Source organism: Eretmochelys imbricata, chromosome 2 (genome assembly GCF_965152235.1).
Source record: "Eretmochelys imbricata isolate rEreImb1 chromosome 2, rEreImb1.hap1, whole genome shotgun sequence".
In the NCBI taxonomy this organism is placed as follows: domain Eukaryota; kingdom Metazoa; phylum Chordata; order Testudines; family Cheloniidae; genus Eretmochelys; species Eretmochelys imbricata.
This window is the reverse complement of record NC_135573.1, coordinates 175,559,836-175,582,289: the sequence shown is the minus strand read 5'-3', so window position 1 is coordinate 175,582,289 and position 22,454 is coordinate 175,559,836. Positions and strand designations below refer to the sequence as shown.

The 22,454-nt window shown below is 40.9% G+C and overlaps 1 protein-coding gene across 1 annotated transcript in view; it reads left to right on the top strand.

Annotated features, from left to right (window-relative positions):
* HECW1 (HECT, C2 and WW domain containing E3 ubiquitin protein ligase 1) overlaps positions 1–22,454 on the top strand; it is a 242,514-nt gene that overhangs the window by 207,471 nt on the left and 12,589 nt on the right. The window contains exons 22-24 of the mRNA XM_077809221.1: positions 7,381–7,479; positions 8,612–8,741; positions 19,918–20,064. Coding sequence (XP_077665347.1) covers positions 7,381–7,479; positions 8,612–8,741; positions 19,918–20,064 — 376 coding nt within the window. The remainder of the gene's footprint in view (positions 1–7,380; positions 7,480–8,611; positions 8,742–19,917; positions 20,065–22,454) is intronic.

The window sequence follows — 22,454 nt, the reverse complement described above, 5'->3', positions numbered from 1 at the left end:
GAACCTTACAGGGATACATTCTTGTGCCATAGAACTGTTCAAAATTCAGCAGTTTCAGGTTCTAGGAACTTGGGAGAACGATTCCTTCCGTTTCTGCACCTCTTGAGTTTCTAAGTTTTAGGTTTGAATTAACCCAAGAACTAAAAGTGAAATTTAGCTGACTGACTTATCCATGGTTTTGACATGAAGCAGTTAATCAGTGTAGGAATACACAGGCTCCCTCAAAAGCTTAGTAAATCTTAGTAAACCTGGAATGAGTTTTGAGTTTGTGAGAAAACATGAAATGATGTGCCTTACAGTTCTGGGATATACCACGAAGTATGTAAAATAAGAAAAGGAGTACTTGTGGCACCTTAGAGACTAACCGATTTATTTGAGCATGAGCTTTCGTGAGCTACACGAAAGCTCATGCTCAAATAAATCGGTTAGTCTCTAAGGTGCCACAAGTACTCCTTTTCTTTTTGCGAATACAGACTAACACGGCTGTTACTCTGAAACCTATGTAAAATAAATCATCAGTTGTAAGAAATTGGGTCACACAAACCTATTGGTGTGAGGCTTATTACTATATGCCCCCTCATTAGCTTCACCTTTGGATGATCAGGAAGACAAAAAAGGGTTCATAGCACACCTAAGAAGGAGGTATAGGGACCCAGAAAAATTATCAAGTGGAACATGTGGTACTCCAATGTGCCTAGGTGTCAGGGATACTATGGGGAGGGGCCCACAGTCAGTGTGATCACCAGGTGATACCCCATTAGGGAGAGAGCAAAGCCTACACCTATCAAACTAAGACTGTAAGACCTCACCCTCAAAAAGAGGGGTGGACTTGAAAGAGGCCTGAGGGCCAGTGATATCCTTGGTATTCCCCTCATTAGAATTCCCCCTTAGGGCTTATTTATCAATGAATTTTTACTGTCTTTCCATAACCAATACTTTGTACCTAGGGTATTTGCACCCTTTTCTTTTTCTTCTGGCCCTCGTAAAGGCTACTCCTTTATTATGAGATGTGTATGTGAATATTTAGAACCCATCAAGGTCTAGAGCCAAAAGAGCATGGTGTTTGGAGTTCCTACTGTGTTTGCCTCAAGCACTGGGGCACACAGCACAATAGCAAATATCTAGACAGTTTTAGTGTACCCTCACATCCCCAGGGATACCATGCTGGGGACAGGGGGTGGTTTTACTGCTAAACTGCAAAATTAGAAGAAACAAGAAATTTAACAAATGAATATAAAATTTTTTTTAACCATTCTATGTAGGTGTAACCTTCCTGCCAACAGAGATTTCTGATGATTGTACAGTAGTTCTGTCACCACAGATAGAAGTTAAATATGTGTGCCAGACTAAACTATAATGCAGGCTCAGAGGTTGTGAGTTTGATCAAATGCCAGGGTTTTATAAAGATGATCAGATTTACTAACTGATTTGATTTGCTGCCCACTTACTATTGTTTTCAAAAATATGATCACAAGACATAATTACTGCAATAAGCCACAACAGCATGTGCATTAGAGCCTATTGGTGTGTGCATCTAGTGCACTGTAAAACACCCATGAAATTAGGGTGACCCTATGTCCCGTTTTGGTCAGGACAATCCCTTTTTTAAGTCCTGTTCTGACCGTCCCGACTTTTTTTTTTGACAAAAGTGAGCATTTGTCCTGTTTGCTCTTGCCAACTGGCTTGTGCTGGCCCCACGTGGTCAGGCCGGGGAGGGCTAGCCCCATGTGGTGTCCCGTTTTCCCTTTGGGAAACGTGGTCACCCTACATGAAATGCAGCTGTCACTTACTAATCCACACCTTGCTGTGTCTCAGGGATGAGAGTATATGGCTCACTGATTTTATATTTCTTTTACTTCAAAAAAAAAAATTGTAAATGATTGTGAGGCTATTTATGTAATGCATCCTTCTGCTCTAAAAAATAGGTCCTTGCAAAGTCAAAGGATGGCAAATGCCTTTTCCCCTAGGCTTCTTAATTTTTGTCCTAACAAATTTCCCTCTTTTTCAAAAAAAAAAAAAAAAAAAAGAGCTCCTTGAGATATTTGATCTCCTTGTGTCTACTCCTGCTTCCCAGAAACCCAGTTGCCCTACCCAGGAGCACTTTGCTACCCTATAAACACATAACAGAGTGTACATATTTAAAAAATTATTACTGAACAAAACACTCCACTTCACATATGATTCTCCCCCTAGGAAGGAGATAAGAGAGAAAAGAACAACATGTGACAAGTGTCAGTCATGCTGCTTATTACAGAAGTTGGGGGTGGTTAGACTCTATGGTGATGAGGTTAGTATAAGAACTTTTATGGAATAGACATTTTGATCTAATTTTCTAGTATAAAACTTAAATAAGGAATGTTGGGCCAGTCCCAATTTAGTTTTTCCAGTAGAAAGTGGCTGGCGGCCTCCAAACCAGTGCTCAAAGGGCAGCTTGGCATTTTGTGGGGAAGGAACAGTTTGAAACTGTCCTTTTGTCCCCTCCAGGCCCTCCTTCTACAGTCCCTCTGCACAGTAACACCAACCCACAACATTCAAAAACCAGTCAGGGCAAAGATATCTGGGTCAGGCTCCAAAAATCACAAGATTGGTTTATAAATCATGAGATTTATGTAAATATAATACTTTTCCAGTTCTTTTCATTCCTTTCTGCTGTATGAGCCATTTGGATGCAGTTGGGTCACTTTTCTCCACATCCCTGACACTAGCAACTTTTTAAAAAACAAATGAAAGCTGAGGTTTTTCACCTAACCACTTGTCTCCAGGAGTTGGGGCTACAAGTAAAACAGTAAATATTGCAAGACTTATGATAAAATGGCAGGAGTTGCAACACTACCGTATATCTTTATTTCCAGGATTCCATTTGCCCCAGATATCTTTGCCCTACTGTTGTGAAAATAATACCTATCTAGCTGGCTATGTCTGCTGAGTATCCTTCTCTCAGAGTACAGTTGTCTAAACTTCACTACAGAAAGCCTGTAGCTCTCATGACCTCTGCTTGAGTGCAGCCCTCTTCATTCAAGTTCTTTTAGCTGAAGCTTAAAATTAATCTGTGCAAATTAACAGTCAAACAGTGTTTGACACATAAGAAATTTGCTTTACGGATTAAAACAAGTTCTTCAGCAGCAGTATAAAAGGATAAGATCATTTGGAATACAGCATAAGCCATGTTATAGTCAGCTCTAATTTAAGCACTACTGTGAAATTTTTGGAAGGTGTAGGAATTTGTAGGAAACTCCTGCAAACTGGTCAAAGAGTAGCATTATTAGAAGCGAGAAGGCAGTTGTGCACAATGTCCTTTTTGAGTGGATGAAGGGTGTCAATAGACAATCAAACCAGAGCAGCTCTCTTACTCATTAATTCTCTCCCTCCTCCCACCATTTCCCATTCATTAACTACCCTCTCTCCTTCCTCCCCTATTTCCCTTCTCTGCTATGGGTATGTTACTCTACTCAGATTCAATCATTGTCTTGCAAGAGGGGGAGAATGGGTGTTGAAAGAACAAGGTAGAATTGGTCCTCACATAACCATGCCACTCTCCCCCCACTCACCAAACCTGCCTCTCTTGCTAAAACAAATCCTTACCTCTAATAAGCAATTTACACTTGCTCAGAAAAATAAATATGTCAGCTTAAGGAAGGTACTTTGCCCTCCAGTCAGGCTTTACCTCAACACTGTTTATTCTGTAAATAAGCCTTGTTTTCTCTGAAGGGGATATCTCACCTAAGTATACCATACCCTAAAACCTTCAGACTGGAGCCAGCACTATGTTCCAACAATTTCTTAGCAGAATCAGAGCCTCAAACTAGGTAGTGCTTCCCTTGACATTTTACCTTCAGTTACACATGGCACCAAAAAATTGTCCTCCTCTATGCTCACCTGAGAGGGTATAGAGTGAGCCTTCTGGCAATGGAATATTTTATGCTTATTGTATTTTGAACTTTTACTTTCAAAAATTATGGCGGAGAAAGTAAAAAACCAGTTGCATCATTTAGGACAAATGGACCTGACTCTCAATCTGACGGATTACAGTCAACAGTTCAGGCATTTTTTCCACCTTTAGTTGTCTGGCTTCCACAGTGCTTTCACTGTTGCAGCTCACCTCTTTAATTGCTTTTTGCTGGAAACATTGCACTGGACCACAAGTGAAGTGAAACAGGTTCTAAACATTCCCAACAGCTGCCTTTTGTTGCTGTTATGGAAACAGCTGTAAGGGTCATATAATCACACTTCTGTTAATAGTTAGCTATATACCATATGCGCCTACTTTTGGCAGCAGGGGACACACAGGAGGCTCCTGTGGCGATGTAAATGCTAACTGGGACCACTGTCATTCTGTGCCCCATTCGACAGACTAAGCACTTGTTCTATCCCTTGAGAGTTGACTGAACAGATATTCATTGCTGCTTTTATTACAGCAAGGCATATGTATCAGTTGTGTGCAAAAGGGATCTGTGTGCTTTTCCCTGGAGTGGAAGGAACTGTTTCTTACTTTTGATATGTTTTTTTTTTTCAGTGCTGTAAAATTTTACTAGGATGTCAATCAATTCAAAGGACCTTATGCTTAGAGTGTTCACATTTAGGGGTTTTTTTTCTTTTGGACTGATAAACAGCTTCTTTTTTACAATAAAAATTTCCCATTGTGAAATCAGTCATACATTTTCCCCTCCAAAACCCAGGTTCTAAAGGTTACCTATTGAACAGTAAAGATGCAGAAGATTATCGTCATACACCATAACACAAGATATACACCAAAAGTAACTCAGATTTTTATAACTAGATTGTTCTGACAGGCATGAACTTCATCGCCAGTTTGCGCGGATAGTTATTAAAATTAGTCTTTCAAATCTAGGTTACTGATTAAAGTCTGACCCAGGTGAGTGGTGAACAAACATTTTTACTACCGGTTGTTGTCTGGTAATGTAAAATGACTTGAGGGTCTTAAGAGTACTTTACAACAGTGGATACACTTTATGATCCTGATTTTACAGGTAGGAAACTGGCACAAAGAAGGGAAATGATTTGGCCAAGGTCACACAGCAAATCAATTACTAAAACTCAGGTTTCCTGTCTCCCAGGCCATAATGCCCAGTGGACTTCAGCCTGATATACACGCTGATGTTTGTCTCTGTCCTCTGGTCCATCTAAGACCACAAGCGTTTTCACAGTATAGAGGAATTCCCAGATTAAAAAGCAAACTATTTAACGTACACTAAAATACTATTACTTTTTCATAAGGGCATATCGCGGCAGCAGTGTCGTTTCCATTTATTGTCAAATTCCATTTAATTTTATTTATAATCTAGTTGGCTGAAAGAGCTATGGATCGCTGCCACATCATTGCATCTGTTTAAACTAGATATGGGAATCCTGAACAATTTGTAGAAAACTGGGCTATAGACTGTTGCAGGGACTCAAATCATAATATTAGTCTTAGTGTGGAAAATAACCCACTCCTGATCGACATAGCTATGCCTACAAAACTCCCAGTGCAGGCCCAGTTATATCAATGGAAGAATGCTTCTCTTGCTAACATAATTCAGGGAAGTAGTGTTGCTACACTCACAGAAGAACTTCTTTGTTGGCTGCATCTACGCTAGGGGGGTATCATACCAAGTCACAGCAGATCTTCTATTGATAACAGTCGGAGGCTTATTCAAAGATCAAGGGAAGAATGCGGCCCTTGTGTAATAACTAAACATTTAGTTAGTGAAGTTAACATTGCATGCAGCATAACTCAGTGGGACAAAGGGATTCAGGGCACTTTTAGGACCACTGCTATTTTTGTTGTTTGCCATTTGCACATGTAATTGCCTGATTTGTGCACAGAATTGCAGTAATTGTGCACATTAATTATTTGGAAAACTGGCTCTTAAAGTGCCATTTTTATGCCTAAAAGTTCACACTTTACTAAGATGAATGGGACTGTTAACATTTCTTAAGCTGTTGTGTCAGCCTGTCTGCAGACTCAGGAAGACAGCTCTCTGTTGGTTTTGCATCAGTGACACTCAGTTCCTGTTTGGAAAGTTTTCACTGTAACCACAGGGACTAAAAACACAACTGTTTCTCAATAAAAGTTTGCTTTCTGGGGGGGGAAGGGGGAACCTTAATCTGTTATGATGGGTTGTATGACAGGGTTCACTCATCATTGTGGTGCCTCCTGCTGGCTGTCTTGGGGATTAGCTCCGCATATTAGGGCACTCTCTTCAGGTGGTGCCTCACCGCCATCACTCCTGGTCTAGGACCCACATCTCTCCAAGGACCGGGGCATCCTCTTCAGCAACACAGCCCTCCGGCCATGCCACACATACTATGCTCCCAGCTTCCGGGAGACCTGCAGTCTACTGTTCAGCCACTCTCTTAGAGGCAATTGCAGCAAATTGTCTGGCCACTTCCTCATGGCCCCAGCATCCTCTTTGGCCTTGCCTCAGGGTCTCAGCCTGCAAACCCCAGCAGCCAGCCAGGAGCTGTCTCTCGCTCCCCCGGTCCCTGCTCGCAGCACTGCTCTGTCCAGGGTGCTGGCAGTTCTTTCAGCCCTCCAGTGACACAGCCCTTCCTCCCTGAGCTCCCAGCAGAGAACTGCCTTCCTTGGCCCTGCAGTTCCATTTTTATATGGGCTTGCTTGGCTCTGATTGGCTGCTCCCTTCAGCCCTTCACTGATTGGTTGCCTCCTGCGCAGCCTCCATAGGACTTTATTAACCCCTTAGAGCACAGTGTGGAGCAGGAACCCCATCAAAGTGGGCATATGAACATCTTAAGCGGGCCAAATTCAGCACAAAGTCCAGATATTTGACACACCTGATCTATAGTATAATGTCCTGCTAAAGATCACAGGAGCTGAATGTGGCAAGTGGTTGTTGGTTTAGAATTTGAGGGCAGCTTATGTGCAATATACCAACTGCCAAAGCCACCAAGTAGTGTGGGTACTGCAGTAGACAAATCAAAAGAAGACTTTTAATCTCTCAGTCACATAGTTTAAGGTGCATAATAGGCAGTTGTCAGGAGGAGGCCAACAAGATGAATAAGATAAAGTAATGGAGAAGCAGAAATATAGATAGATATATATATATATATATATTTGTCTACTGCAGTACCCATACATATATATGTAAGCTGCTACATTGGTATGTGTGTATATATATATATATTTCTGCTTCTCCATTACTTTAGTTTATTCATCTTTTTGGCCTCCTCCTGACAACTGCCTATTATGCACCTTAAACTATGTGACTGAGAGATTAAGAGGCTTCTTTTGATTTATCTACTGCAGTACCCATACTTAGATAGATAGATAGATAGATTAGATTAGATATATTTACATAAGCTCCTACATTGGTATGTTCTGAGTTACACATTGTTTACTGTGTGTTGTTTGTATCCTAGGTTCAGGTTCAGTGGTCGTATCCTTGGCCTTGCTCTCATTCATCAGTATCTTCTTGATGCTTTCTTCACGAGGCCATTCTATAAAGCACTACTGAGACTGTAAGTATATGAATGCAATCAACAGAGACTTGGGCCTCGATCCTGCCATGATCTCTGCAGAAGCAAACCCTTGTGGAGTTCATTGCAGGGCTGGGACCTTAGTTTTCAAGGTCTTCCACTGTTTGTTTTTAGGGTAAATGGGAGGGAGATTTAATAATTTCCTTTTTTTCCCCCAGAATGTGCCCTTCTTTAATATTAACCGTGTTGATTAAAGGGTTAAAAAGCATTGGAGTTAAGCACCCACTTTTGAAAATATTGGTCCACGTTCCTAAATTTTAATATTAGGAAAATGCAGTCCAAACCATTTAAATGGGATATGGGTCACTGAAAAGCATATTTAATTGGACAGTCCACAGAGAAACAATTATTTTCTCTAAACAAAATGAGTTATCTTGCTTGTCACTGGAAAAACCATAATTGCCCAACCTCCATTGTTTGGATTTTTTTTCAGCCTAAGCATTTGTTATGTTTACAAATGTTAATATGGATGTAAAGCATTACAGGTTTCTTGTGGGTTTTGCTCAGCCTGTCTTACACAATGATGCCCAGTAATGTATTACTTTTAATGCTCATTGAAATGTTTTGATATTTTAATGGATGGTCTATTGCTCTTTAATCAATTGTATGCAATAAGAAAAGCCACATAAAATATAACAAGATTCAGTTGAATGAACTGATATATATTGACAGATGATAACTCAGAGGAATGTTTATCTGAAATGGTTGGTTAAATCATGACTTCAGTAACTCAGCCAGAGGTTAGGGGTCTATTACTGGAGTGGTGGGTGAAGTTCTGTGGCTGCAATGTGAAGGAAGTCAGACTAGATTATCCCGATGGTCCCTTCTGACCTTAAAGTCTATGAGGATTAATCTGAATTTGCAATGAAGTCTCTTTTAATAAGCTTTTAAAATGCACATCATTCTCTTTTACTGATCTTTAATGTTCTGTAGTCCATGCACTTTGAGTTTGGTGCTTTAACAAAAGGTGTACGTATAAAGTCAAAAGGGCATCAGCTTTTGTCAGAGCTTTGTCATAAGAAAACACTGTACATGTTCTGAGCAGTGAACCATCGTCCTGATACGCATAAGGTTATATCTTCCTCGTCGTTTCTCTGTCTTGCTGTACAATTAGGCCATGTGATTTAAGTGACTTGGAGTACCTGGATGAGGAGTTTCATCAGAGCTTGCAGTGGATGAAGGATAACAACATCACTGATATCCTGGATCTCACTTTCACAGTGAATGAGGAGGTGTTTGGACAGGTGAGTATGGCTATGTGACAAACCATCGCAGAGTTTGAAAAACAGATTTGGAACTGACATAGTCAAACACAATGAACATCATTCTGTTTGAACAGATTTGTAGTAAATTCCTTTAACCTTTTTTTGACTGTTCAATGCTATTTTCATCTCTTGCCTTTTGTTTCTTATAAGTCGTCTGTTTCAATGCACACAGTTATTCTCAGAGTCTACCATATACAATACTAGGCCTGGCTTCCCTACAGGCCTCGTCAGCCACACACTGATGAACAAAAGGAATTCTCTAAAGTGAAATATAGCTTCCCTTTCTAGGGTGTAATTCAGACAGATTTGTTATTCGGTGAATGTGGACAAAGGATGTAACTTACATGTCGATGTGACTGAAGGCGGGGGAGAACAACTAATAGGTGGTGTTTGGTATGGCAACCCTCATCACTACTTTGCCTTGCACCTTCCTATTAGTTGCTATTCCTTCTATCCTCGCCTCCTTCTGCACACTGGGCATATAAATTACCCTTAGTTATGTATCCCCAGTAATTATGCTTCTGCCACTTACACCTGATTGTATTGTTTTGTTTTTGTTTTTAGTTTGTTTGTTTAACCAACTTAGGCATGAGGCCAAATTCAGCTTTGAGTTACACCAATGTAAATTTAGAATAGCTCTGTTGATTTCAGTGGAGTTACTTTACATTTACACTGTTGTAAATGAGAGTATAATCTGTGTATTTTACACCACTATATATGACCCCACTGAATTTGGCCCAATGAGATAGTGGTAGGACATCGAAGAGGAGATGTAGGAAGAACAGTTGGAGATGGTAGACTGGACAAAAGGGGAGAGATGAGGATAGAGAGGCAGATTTGGAAATCATCAGCATGGAGACAGTAGGTAACACTGTGAGCATGGATGAAGTTGCCTAGAAAAAAGAAAGAGGGGACGGAGCCCCAGTAGAAACCAATGGGGAGTTAGGGGCAGGATTAAGAGGAGGAGATGCTGAAGGCTAAAGAAGTACCGAAGCCGAGAAAGTGCAGGATGAGGGTTTGACTAATAGTCTCAAAGGCAGCAGAGAGATCAAAGTAAAATATTGCCCCTGTGACTTTCCAGGGAAGTAGCAAGGGCATAAGCCAGGCTGGAGGAGATCAAGAATAGAGTTGGAGCAGAGAAAGTCTGGAAGCAGGAGTAAACAGTAGGGTCAGCAATAAGGATCTTGGAAGCAGAAGCAGAAATAGAAGAGTCTGCAGAAGGGTATTTTCAAGGTTGAAGTTGAACTCTGGTGTGTCTGTAGACTTGTGGAAAGGAACTAGAGGACAGAGATTGATGACAAGGGAAAGAGGGGGAGCGAGGAAGGACAAGAGGCAAAAACGGAATCCAGGGGACAGGATAAGGGATTGCAAGTATTGGGGCCTCTTCAGAAGAGATAGGATTGTTCTATACAGCCCAGACCTCAACTGTTTTCTTGGCTTTGAGCAAAATTTTGCGTGACATCCAAATGATGATGCAGTGGTTGCTCTAGGAGAAATGTCAGTTTAAAACTAATGCATAAAGACGTAGGCAGACAAAGTTATGCAAATACACTGTACAGAGAGATGAGTTACATTTGTATTTACATTAGTAGACAACGAAGGTAAATGAAAACATCAATGGGAGTTGCGCTCATGTATCTGAGGGCACCACCTGGCTCACTACCTAGAATTAAGCTCTTTGCAAAGAGAAAATGCATATCATTAAGTGGGATTTTGTTGCATGCTACAAATGAGATGGGTTTTAAAAGAAAAGATTAAGATATCTGATAGTACTAAAACAGATGAACAGCTTAGGGACAGATTCTGTTAGCCTTACTCATGTTGACTAGTACCTTACTTCACAAGCAGACCCATTGACTTCACTGGGATTACTGGTGAAGTAAGGTGACTTTCATTGTGAATAAGAGCATCAAAATCTGGCCCTAATCTCCTTTTGGATTTTAAGGTTTTTTGGGCAGGGACTGTCATTTTTTTGAATGTTTGTACAGCACCAAGCATATTGAGGCCACAATCAGATTGGCCTCTAGGTGCTACCCCAATATAAATGTTAAATGATAAGTCCATGAGAAGACTCCCATTGACTTTAATGGGTTTTAGGATCAGGCCCAAAGCTGGTCATGGGAGGAAGCGAATATTGAGGGCCTGATATTCAGTATTTAAGAATAACTTCTGCGTGAGCCAGATACCATTCAAGCAGACACATGGCAAATGATCTAGCAGAGAGTCCCAAGAATTTGGTGTGTACAAGTCTGGCCAGCAAAATTATAAGATTGAAAATTGTAGACTGGTTGTCAAAAAACCTATGTTTAAAAGAATATGGTCAGACAACAAAGATCTTGTGGACAAGAAAGTTTAGGAAATGGAAGAATGAAACCTGAATTATGTATTGCTCACAGATGAGTCCAACTTTGAAGAGTTGTTGGATCATTTAAAGTGTGAGTGAACAATATTTTACCAAAGTGTAAATCACAATGGTAGCTCTATTAATATTTGGGGGCTGCATCTCAAAGGATGGATAGGGCAAACATAATCTAGAAGGGACATTTGGGTGCAGCATGGGATTCTGCTCTACTCCACCAAGATCGCAGCCTTTCTTGCACCTTGTACCTGCAGGGATTGTGTGTCACTGTCCCTGTGGCAGCACACGAATCCCTCTGCAGCTCTGCTGTCACAGCTCTGTTCACTCACTCCCAAGTGTTCCCTGCACACTCAGCAGCAGGGTGGCCTCCCCGTGTCTGGGGGCTTGTCCTGCTCCTTTCAGTTCAGTCCAGGGGTGTCTGTTCATCAGCTTGAGATACATGGGGGACAAGGAAGGGAATCAGATAATGCAGAGGATCAGATAATGAGGATTTGGATAAATGAGAGTATACTATATAGAGATAATAAGAAGCTGAAGAAATCAGTCATCAGGAAGTCTGCATGTTTTGAGAAATCTTGCAAGAGATTTTGGACAATGGGACTCAAGCACGTGCTTAAAGCTAGACATATGCATAACTGCTTTGCTGAACAGGGGCTTTCATCACTCTATCACAACTATGCACTGTCTTCAGGGATGAAATTGAGCCCTGGGGCCAAAGTCTCAGCTGGTGTAAATGAGTGCAGCTCCATTGGAGTCCATATATACCAGCTGAGGAGATAGCCCATTATGTCTAACTTTACCCTGGTTAACCTTACTTGCTCTTACTGCTTCTCATTAAAGCTTGAGCTTGGATGAATCATCAAGTGTTTCCATAATTCATGATGCTGCTCTAGGTCCCTGTCAATCGGCAGAATAATGAAGATCACAGTATATATGCTTTCTTTGCAATCTCTTGAACCAATAAACGTATAAATCATGTATGTAGCCATTCATTATCTATAGCAGACATCACTACTATGGCAGCAGAAAACTGAAAAGGGCATAAGGAGGTTCCATCACTTTCTAAATCATTTTTTTAGGGCTTGTCTATGCACAAATATGGTTTGTAGCAAGTTGAGGTGTGAATCTATTTGCACTAGCCTTCCGCAGACTGTCTATGTGGACTCTGCTGATGTGCATTAACAGTTTGTTAATGTGCTTTGATGTAGTCCTATTTGAAATCAGTTGAGCAGCCGACATCATGATTTGTTGACTTAATGTACCCTCTCTATACACATGCACATAATACATCATTGGAAAGCTTATAATGTCTACTTTAAGATGACGTATGATGTGAGGCTGGCAAGTGGCACCATTACCATAGAAACAGGATAAACAATAATACCATCGACAATTAAAACTTTGAAATATTTGCATTCGTTTCTGTTAGATTAATGACTGTATGTATTATTGAAGAACATAAAATTGGATTTCTTTGTGACCTCAAAGCATCACGACAACAATCTAAAGTGTGAAACAAAATAGAATAATGAATTTGAACAAGTATCATTGAACTGTAATAGTGCTGTTTACATTTCTAGTCAGATTCATTATCATCATCTTGTTCATCATTATGGTCTCTATTGAGAGTGTGTGGTCTCCATTGCTTTGGCAAGTACACAGTTCTGTGCAGGGAAGATTGTTCTGACTACAGACACAGTTGATTGTGCAGTGAGCCCCTACTGGTACAGGCACAAATAAGGTCTTGTAGAAGCTCAGAAGCCGCTGGGCCCTTGAAGAATACAGGAAATAGTTCATCATCCACATTTCTCCATCCATGTTGTAGTGGTGATCCAATATCTTGTTCAACTATGTGCAAAGACATCTAAATCTTTGTTTGCCAATATGCTCTTTAGACGTGCTCTTCAAAACTGTCCTCACGTGATGGGAGTTTGGCCAGTGACTTGTCCTTTTTGATGGCTAGATTGAGGTGCAAACTATTCAGATTTCCTTTTCTTTTTTACTCTGGTCAGACATTGCTGCTAACAATTCTCTTGCTGCAGAAATTGCAGCTTGTCTGTCACTCTCTCCCAGTTTGGCAAGATCTCTGGAGCTTAAAGCTCCCTTTGTTTTGACAGCATCGAACACAGATTTTTTCCCCAGTACCAAATAGGGATGAAACAGAGTTACATCCTGTTAATACAGCAGGAAGTATGTTGCAGAAGTCAGGAGTGAGTGCATCACAAATTGCATGCACAACTATGAAGCAACACTTGTCAGTTGTGCTGATAATGATGCCTCTTTCAATCCACATGCTATATATGTGTTCCAGTTTTGAAAAGTAATGAACCACAAGGACCAAACCTTCTGTGTCAAGTGATTACTATGTTTACTTTGACACCGAGAAGCCCAAAAGCCATATTAGCACATACAGCACGCAAAGGCATCCTTGTGTCCGCTTTCTTACTGTACAAGTCTTGGACTTCAACACCCCACTGGTGATGGACTTTGTTACTTCCCCATTGTAAAAGCCTCCAACAAGAAGGTGCATTTTGAACAATATATTCACAGAGGAATTTTACAAGTGACTGCTTGTTGGATGCCACATTTAGAAACTTTTTTCATGGAGGCAAAGGGTGTCCACCAATCACCTGGTATTTTTTGTATCCAGCCTTAGACCCTGTCCAGTGCTGTCTTTCTGCAGTTTTCAAGGAGTTGTCATATGTCAAAGACTTTGATTACAGAATTAGCTTTGACAAATCCTGTTAGGACCTTCCTCAAGTACTCAGCAGCCAATACACTGAATATGTGGAATTTGTCTCCAGCCATCATTTGTATCACAGCCTTGGCATCTTTGATGTACAAAGTGGTTTCTTTGCATATGTCTACACAGCAAAGAAAAACCCACTGCTGGTCAACCAACTCAGCTCACAAGTCTCAGGCTGTGGGGCTGTTTCATTGCTGTGTAGACTTCAGGCTTGGACTGGAGCCCAGGCTCTAGGATGTGTGGATGAGCCAGCCATGGGTTTTTCTTTGCTGTGTAGACATAGTTCCATTCTCTTAGCTCATGGATTCTTTCAGCTTGAGCTTCCAGCTGATGCCTTAATTCAGCTTTGTCTGTTGTTCTCATTGTTCCATCAGCATGAAAGAAGAACACAGGCTCAGGTCCTCTTCAGTGCCAAAGAACAGTTGCCACTGAAACATCGTCTCTTCATCTTGCTAAGGGCAGGACTCTGCGGAAAAGAATTCCTGGATTGATAGCTGCTGTGATTGTCCCTCCATTGTCAAACTTAAATTTGGTCTTCTTGGCTATGCCTGCAAATATTTTGATGACAGAGATCTTGACTAGGCTGAAGAAGCTATGTGTTCCATCAGAATCAAGTGGACCTGTCACAGATCTCTCCATTTATTCTTCATCCACAATAGGTACATATGCAATTGTTGTGCTCTTTCTTTGTTGCAAGCTTGTGCTTGAAACCAGACCAAAATGGAATCACATGAGAGTGAACAATAGCGATGCAATTTGGTATTGGTAGGACATTATGAAGTAGTAGTCTTAAGAGAGTCCAGGAGAGATCTCAGACATTGTTCATTTATAGGTGACAAGAGTTTTTTTTTCTAAGTGTTTTTTTATCGTGAGACAGTCCTGGATGTGTTCTAGATTTTTCAGATACTGCACATTGCATACGAGTGTCTGATTGCCTGGGTAGTGTAAGTGACTCTTCTTTCTCATGGGTCAGTGATATTTCTTGTGATGCTGAACTATCTGCAAACTGTTCTTCAAATACCACTCTAGCCATTGAAAACAAGGTATCTTTCCATCAGTGCTCTCAATGCTGGTGTCTGTATTACTGTCTCCTTCATGGATGAGATTTCTACCAGCATGAAGTGGTGTATCTCCATTTGAAACGAACATAGCCCTCTGGAGTCTTTCTACTTCAGTTTTTGTAACACTAGCGATGAACTGCCTCAACTCATCATAACTGCAGAATCCATGGAGGTACAGTACGTCAATTCAATTGTGAGACCCAAACTCATGGGTTAAGCCATGCCACAAGACCTGTGTGCAGTGGTGTGATCATTTTGGAACACTTAAATACTATGCACTCTGCAACTGAGAGACAGCTTCTTTGAATGTCTTCTGAAGGTCGACACCACTGGCTGAATTTTATGCCTCTTTATCTACCAACCAAAGGACAAACTCCTGCACCAACTGGGGCACAAAAGTAGCTGCCCTCTGTAAACTACAAACACCTGACTTTGGATAACACTCTGACGCTTTCATTTTGGTTATTTCAGACCGAAGGATTGAAGCGGCATTATACAAAATCACTTGTTCATTTGCAAGCTATTCATCAGGCTCATTCGCCAGAAGAACATCCACAAAACATTTGGATGAGTTAAGTTCCTGCTTCAGATGACTAGCAGCTTGGATATCATCAGCTAATGTTATTGTGCTGCATGGATAATGGTAGATATGCCTTTCCCATGCTGTTCATAGAATGAAATTGCAGAACCATAGTGTTTTTCTAATCTTGCCTATAATTTGCTGCTAGAATAGCTTTCAGTTTCTACATCTGAGGGACATAGGGCTTTATATCTTTGTAGCAGCTTGGACAGAAAAGCCTTCTTGTACATAAGAGCATTGTCTATCTCTTCTACTAGCTGATAAAGTGCAATGTCATAATGTGACTGTATTGTTGCAGTGAAACTAGATGGTTTTGCTTTAAGATTCTTTTTACTCAGAGGAAGAAGTCATGTTGAGTGACAAAAGCAATCAAGTCTTCTACAGATATTCAGTGCAACATGTCATCATCTTGTCTTTGAAGTGCGACCTCCCGTAGATGGGTTGCTCTCAAATGTTCCTATTTTATTAAGTTTCTTGTCTTTCTTGGGTGGTTTTCTCAAGCAAACAGTGCAACAGGACCAATCGCTGGAGGACATGCTTGCTCTGGTGGCTTTAGAAGCAGATGAACATGATGGTCTCTGATCAGATTCAGAATCTGTTTTCTTCCCTAGGTTCAGTAAAACTCTGACATGTGCAACATTCAACTTGCTTGTGTATTTCTGAAAGCAGCCCCTGTGACAGAGTATTGGTGGCACATCATCTAAACTAGAAAACTCATCCAGTAGCCACCAATACAATTCATCTCTCCTGACTTCTGCTGCCAGCATCACAGAATTCTGTCCAGCACTGGTTGCTTTGACAGTTTTGCATTCTTTCGATTTTCTTGACAAATAACACATTTTTCCAAGTTTGTGAAGAGTATTTTTCTCTTTGATGTAAGCTTTAAGGGGCTTGTGTCCTCAATGTCTTCATATACTGTAATTTCTCTGTAGTGGTAAAATTATTATATTTTTAGCATTACCACCACCACTATCACCATTTTTCATTTTGTACATTGTATACAGACTTATGTTAAATTAGATATAAATTAGATCTATATGTTATTTTCAAAATTACCATTTTAGAGCACTTTGATTGAAGCCCAGTAAGAAGCTGTGTATTGTCATCTCTAACACTAACACAGAGTGTCACTGAATTAAAAAGTTAATTTCTAGAATATTTGAAAGACTAGTACTGAATACATAGGCAATTACAAATTAATTGCCTATATATGCAGACTACATTGAATGTACTATATTGTATGTACAAATGGAGAAGCATTACATTAGGAATTCACATATATTTATATCTACCCACTCGCCGTACAAACCCTGGGCACGCAATCTACTGCTACTTCAATATGAGACTCATCTGGTCAGCAAATTTCATTTGAAAATATAGAAAACTATTATAATCACTTGTGACATACTTTGACAATGAAGAATATGCGATGTGAAAACATTTCATGTTAGTATATTGCAATACGTTGATATTTGACATTGTTGCCACATGCTAAACCACTTCATCATTTCTGTTAAAAAAAATACTTGCCCATGCAAAATCAATACAAACCTTTTAATACATTATCATTTGGACACACATTGGTGTTTGACCAATAAACACCACATTAAGGTGTTGAAATTAACTTAAGCAGTAAAAACTGTAGGTGTAGTCATGTTGCAGTGTTTCTGGAACTGTGCAAAAAAGAAAAGGAGTACTTGTGGTACCTTAGAGACTAACAAATGTATTTGAGCATAAGCTTTCGTGAGCTACAGCTGACTTCATCGGATGCATTCAGTGGAAAATACAGTGGGGAGATTTATATACACAGAGAACATGAAACAATGGGTGTTACCATACACACTGTAACGAGAGCGATCACTTAAGGTGAGCTATTACCAGCAGGAGGGTGGGGGGGGAAAAACCTTTTGTAGTGATAATCAAGGTGAGCCATTTCCAGCAGTTGACAAGAACGAATGGGGGGGGGGGGCAGAATAGTTTTACTTTGTGTAATGACCCATCCACTCCCAGTCTCTATTCAAGCCTAATTTAATTGTATCCAGTTTGTAAACTAATTCCAATTCAGCAGTCTCTCGTTGGAGTCTGTTTGTGAAGTTTTTTTGTTGAAGAATTGCAACTTTTAGGTCTGTAATCAAGTGACCAAAGAGATTGAAGTGTTCTCCAACTGGTTTTTGAATGTTATAATTCTTGACGTCTGATGTGTGTCCATTTATTCTTTTACGTAGAGACTGTCCAGTTTGACCAATGTACATGGCAGAGGGGCATTGCTGGCACATGATGGCATATATCACATTGGTAGATGCGCAGGTGAACAAGCCTCTGATAGTGTGGCTGATGTGATTAGGCCCTATGATGGTGTGCCCTGAATAGATATGTGGACACAGTTGGCAACGGGCTTTGTTGCAAGGATAGGTTCCTGGGTTAGTGGTTCTGTTGTGTGGTGTGTGGTTGCTGGTGAGTATTTGCTTCAGGTTAGGGGGCTGTCTGTAAGCAAGGACTGGCCTGTCTCCCAAGATCTGTGAGAGTGATGGGTCGTCCTTCAGGATAGGTTGTAGATCCTTGATGATGTCTTGGAGAGGTTTTAGTTGGGGGCTGAAGGTGATGGCTAGTGGCGTTCTGTTATTTTCTTTGTTGGGCCTGTCCTGTAGTAGGTGACTTCTGGGTACTCTTCTGGCTCTGTCAATCTGTTTCTTCACTTCAGCAGGTGGGTATTGTAGTTGTAAGAACTCTTACACAAAGTAAAACTATTTCCTCCCACCCCACCCCCCACTGTTCCTCAGACTTTCTTGTCAACTGCTGGAAATGGCTCACCTTGATTATTACTACAAAAGGTTTTCCCTCCCCTCCCCCCCACTCCCCCCCCACCCCCGCTCTCCTGCTGGTAATAGTTCACCTTAAGTGATCACTCTCGTTACAGTGTGTATGGTAACCCCCATTGTTTCATGTTCTCTATGTATATAAATCTCCCCACTGTATTTTCCACTGCATGCATCCGATGAGGTGAGCTGTAGCTCACAAAAGCTTATGCTCAAATACATATGTTAGTCTCTAAGGTGCCACAAGTCCTCCTTTTCTTTTGCGAATACAGACTAATACAGCTGCTACTCTGAAACCTGTCATTGTGCAAAAAATGACACTTTCTCATTTTGGGTACCATTGTTTCACCTCACCTACAGCCGTATGGCACCACTTGACAGCTGCTTATCATAATTCATCTAAATGAACATAAAATAAGCTTTGAAAGGATATGTGATGTGGGGGGAGTGTAGGTTGGGTACATTAAACTCCAGAAATATGTCCCTTTTTGGAGAATTGCCACATGCCTGAATGGGACGAGATCAGAGTGCATTAATGAAGTGTTAATGCGCAGCAGCAGGGTCCACATGGACAGTTTGTCTGCAGCAGGCTACGACAGGGTAGACTCACCCCCCAGTTTGCCACAAATTAAATGTTCGTGCAAATAAACCCTTAATTGTTCTTAATGTTTTTAATGTATTGGACTGAATTTGAAATTAGTTTAATTACAAAGTAGATCATTTTTTGCCACATCTGCCAAAGATCATATGCTCAACTGCATAGGTTCCTAAGGCTGATTCCTTCTAAACACTTCTTGTCTGTCTCAAACCTCAGCAATCAAACCAACTAAATTTAACCCTTAAGATGCTATGAAATTCTATACCCATTGTTATACACTTCCACGTAGCTTTACTCACAGTAACAATTGTTGCTTAAGGGAGCATGTCACGTGAGAGTACAACTTTTGAACTGAAACAGGTAAGTTTTCGAACCAACAGTTAACCAGCTAATTGCATTTCTTGTGTGAGACAAGCTGACTTCCCTGACACTGGGGCAGATGCTGTGTCCTGGCCTGTTCCCTTTGCACTGGTTAGGAAGTTTGCAGCAGGCCCAGAGCTGGCACCACTGGCTCCTAAGTCACCCTCCCTGCAGCTCTTGGTGAGACAGGCAGGATGAACAAGTGTGGTGAAAGTGAGCTATGTTTTGGCTATGATCAGTTGGTCATTGGTTTCTGGGGGAACACTGCAAGCTGGCACAAGACGCTGAAGCATTCTCAAGGCTGCTGTAGCCTGTGCTGGAAAGAGGGGCTGAGCAGAGAAAATCATGGCACCTTGATGTGTCCCACTTCACGAAGTGTGATGTCAGTGAATCAAAGAATCTGAATCATTATCCGGATATGCCATTTGGAATATGTTTTTTCCCCTGCTAATTACTTTAATTTTTCTGATGGGAATGGGAGAGACACCAACATAGGGTGAGCTGTAAAGATGCGACGTATTGATAGGAATGCAGAAATTTTGCTTGCACTGCACCGTTTTGCAAAGCCTGCCTTGAATTTTGAAATACATGGTGATCTCTGCATTGCTACCCCAATATGTATTTCTGTTTCTTAGGTGACAGAAAGAGAGCTGAAATCTGGGGGTTCAAATACTCAGGTGACAGAAAAGAACAAAAAGGAGTACATTGAGAGAATGGTAAAGTGGCGTGTAGAACGAGGAGTGGTTCAGCAAACAGAGGCTCTAGTCCGTGGCTTCTATGAAGTAAGTAACAAAGTTGCTCACGCCATCTACCACTCATGATCTGAATGTGACAAGCACAAGGGCAGCCTACTGACAATACCACATCAGTGCACTGTGGTGTGGTTAGGAAGATAAGTTTAGAAATGAATGGAATTCTCAAAACCTTAGCAGGCATGGGTAGTAGCATCAGGAGATTGTGTGTTTAATGTTAATGATTAAGGGAGAAGGTAGCTGAATGTGAACTTGATCCTGCACAATAAAAAGTGATGAATGGAAGAAGCAGCACAGGTAAACCTGACCTGCACTAATGAGATTATTGCTATCCAGTCACAACAATATTCCGATCTCATAGTAAAAGTAAAGCAGAGAACATTGCACATAGCTAAGCACCACACTGGTAAGATGAGGACAGCACTTAGGCTTTTGTGTCCTCAGACAATTGTACATACTGCCACTTTTTCACCATGCACACTTGCAAGTAAGGGAGGGGGAGCTCAGGGTAGGCTTATTACTGTCAGTGCAGACGACCATGCCTTGATCTTATTTGCACCCACATGAGGCTTCTACTTGCCAACCTTGTGCACCCTGCTGTGTACCATACAAGAACTTTCAGGATCAAATCTTCTATCTGCTCAGACTACAGAATATAGTCAGTTCCCAGAGTCTTGCCTTTCCTACCACTCGTGCCTGCCAATCAGAGGCACAGAGAACTGGAAGATCACAATCAAGGAAATAAAATAAATTGCTAAGACATTATCCTAGGTAGCTGTACCCCCTCAAGGTTCCTTCCCCACTCTGAACTCTAGGGTACAGATGTGGGAACCTGCATGAAAGCCCTCACTAAGCTTATTTCTACCAGCTTTGATTAAAACTTCCCCAAGGCACAAAGTCTTTGCCATTGGATTAGGTAAAACGCTGTCACCACCAAGTGCTTTAACAAAGAACCAGGGAAAAAGACCACTTGGAGTTCCTATTTCCCCAAAATATTCCCCCCAAGCCCTTACACCCCCTTTTCTGAGGAGGCTTGAGAATAAACAAAATGAGCGCAAATCCCTTGGATTTTTAAGACCCAAAAAACCCAATCAGATTCTTTAAAAAATCAGAACTTTATTAGAAGAACAAAAAAAGATAAGAGAACAACTCTGTAAGATCAGAATGGAAGATAATCTTACAGGCAGTCAGATTCAAAACATAGAGAATCCCTCTAGGCAAAACCTTAAGGTACAAAAAGACACAAAAACAGAAATACACATTTCCTCCAGCATACCGAATTTACAAGCCAAAAAAACAAAGAAAACCTAATGCATTTTCTAGCTAGATTACTTACTAACTCTACAGGAGTTGGAGAGCTTGCATCGTTGATCTGTTCCCGGCAAAGGTATCACCTAGACAGAAAGACAAAAGCCTTCCCCTCCTGGCCCAGATTTGAAAGGATCTTGTCCCCTCATTGATCATTTTGGGTCAAGTGCCAGCGAGGTTACCTTAGCTTCTTAACCCTTTACAGGTGAAAGGATTTTGCCGCTGGCCAGGAGGGATTTTATAGCACTGTATACAGAAAGGTGGTTACCCTTCCCTTTATATTTATGACAACCCCATAGAAGTCTCCTTTCATTCAAATAGAATAAGAATTTCTGGCATGTTTGGATAGGATGTGTCCTGTCAAACCACATTTCAGTTTCCTTGTGTACGTCGTATGCTGTCCTGGCCAGAGGCTGAGTTTGTTAGCTAATGAGCTACAACAATATTAACAGTTAGTATTGGCTTTGGTAACTATGAAAAAATTTCAGTCTATAAAGCATAGTGAACCTGATTCTTCTCTCACTTACCCTGGTGTAAATCCAAATTTATTGAAGTAAAACTAGTGCAGACAAGAGGAGAATCAGGCTCAGTATACAGAATTGTAAAATGATTTTTCTTCTGTGGTTATTTCAGTTTTTCAGTTTGTTCCATTTTCCAGTGGCAGTTAGGTTCCTAGGCTGCCCAAGCACATTTGAAAATGCCCATAGGCATGTATCTGCATCATTAGACACCTAAGTACCTTTGAAAATCTGACCCCCTAGCCACTAGTGACTGTTCTAAGCAATAAAGGCTTTTTGAAAGATGCTGTATAAAATACTGTAGTGAAGTATGGGTTCCAATTTTTCTTCTTCTGTTGGGGGTTGGAGTGTGAGGAAGTGCAGAATGAGCACATGATTGAGAAGAACTTTCCAGTGATAGTGAGACATACTGTATCCTTAAGGAACTCATCACAGTACGGTTTGACATCTAGCATTCTATACTATAAACTGTGGCTAGCCCTAATATATAAAATGCTGGATCTCAAGGTTGTGTTAATGGGCGTTGCTCCATTGAAGTCATTGGAGCTATGTCAGTTTACGTTAGCTGAGGATCTGGCTCCCAGAGTTGCACTG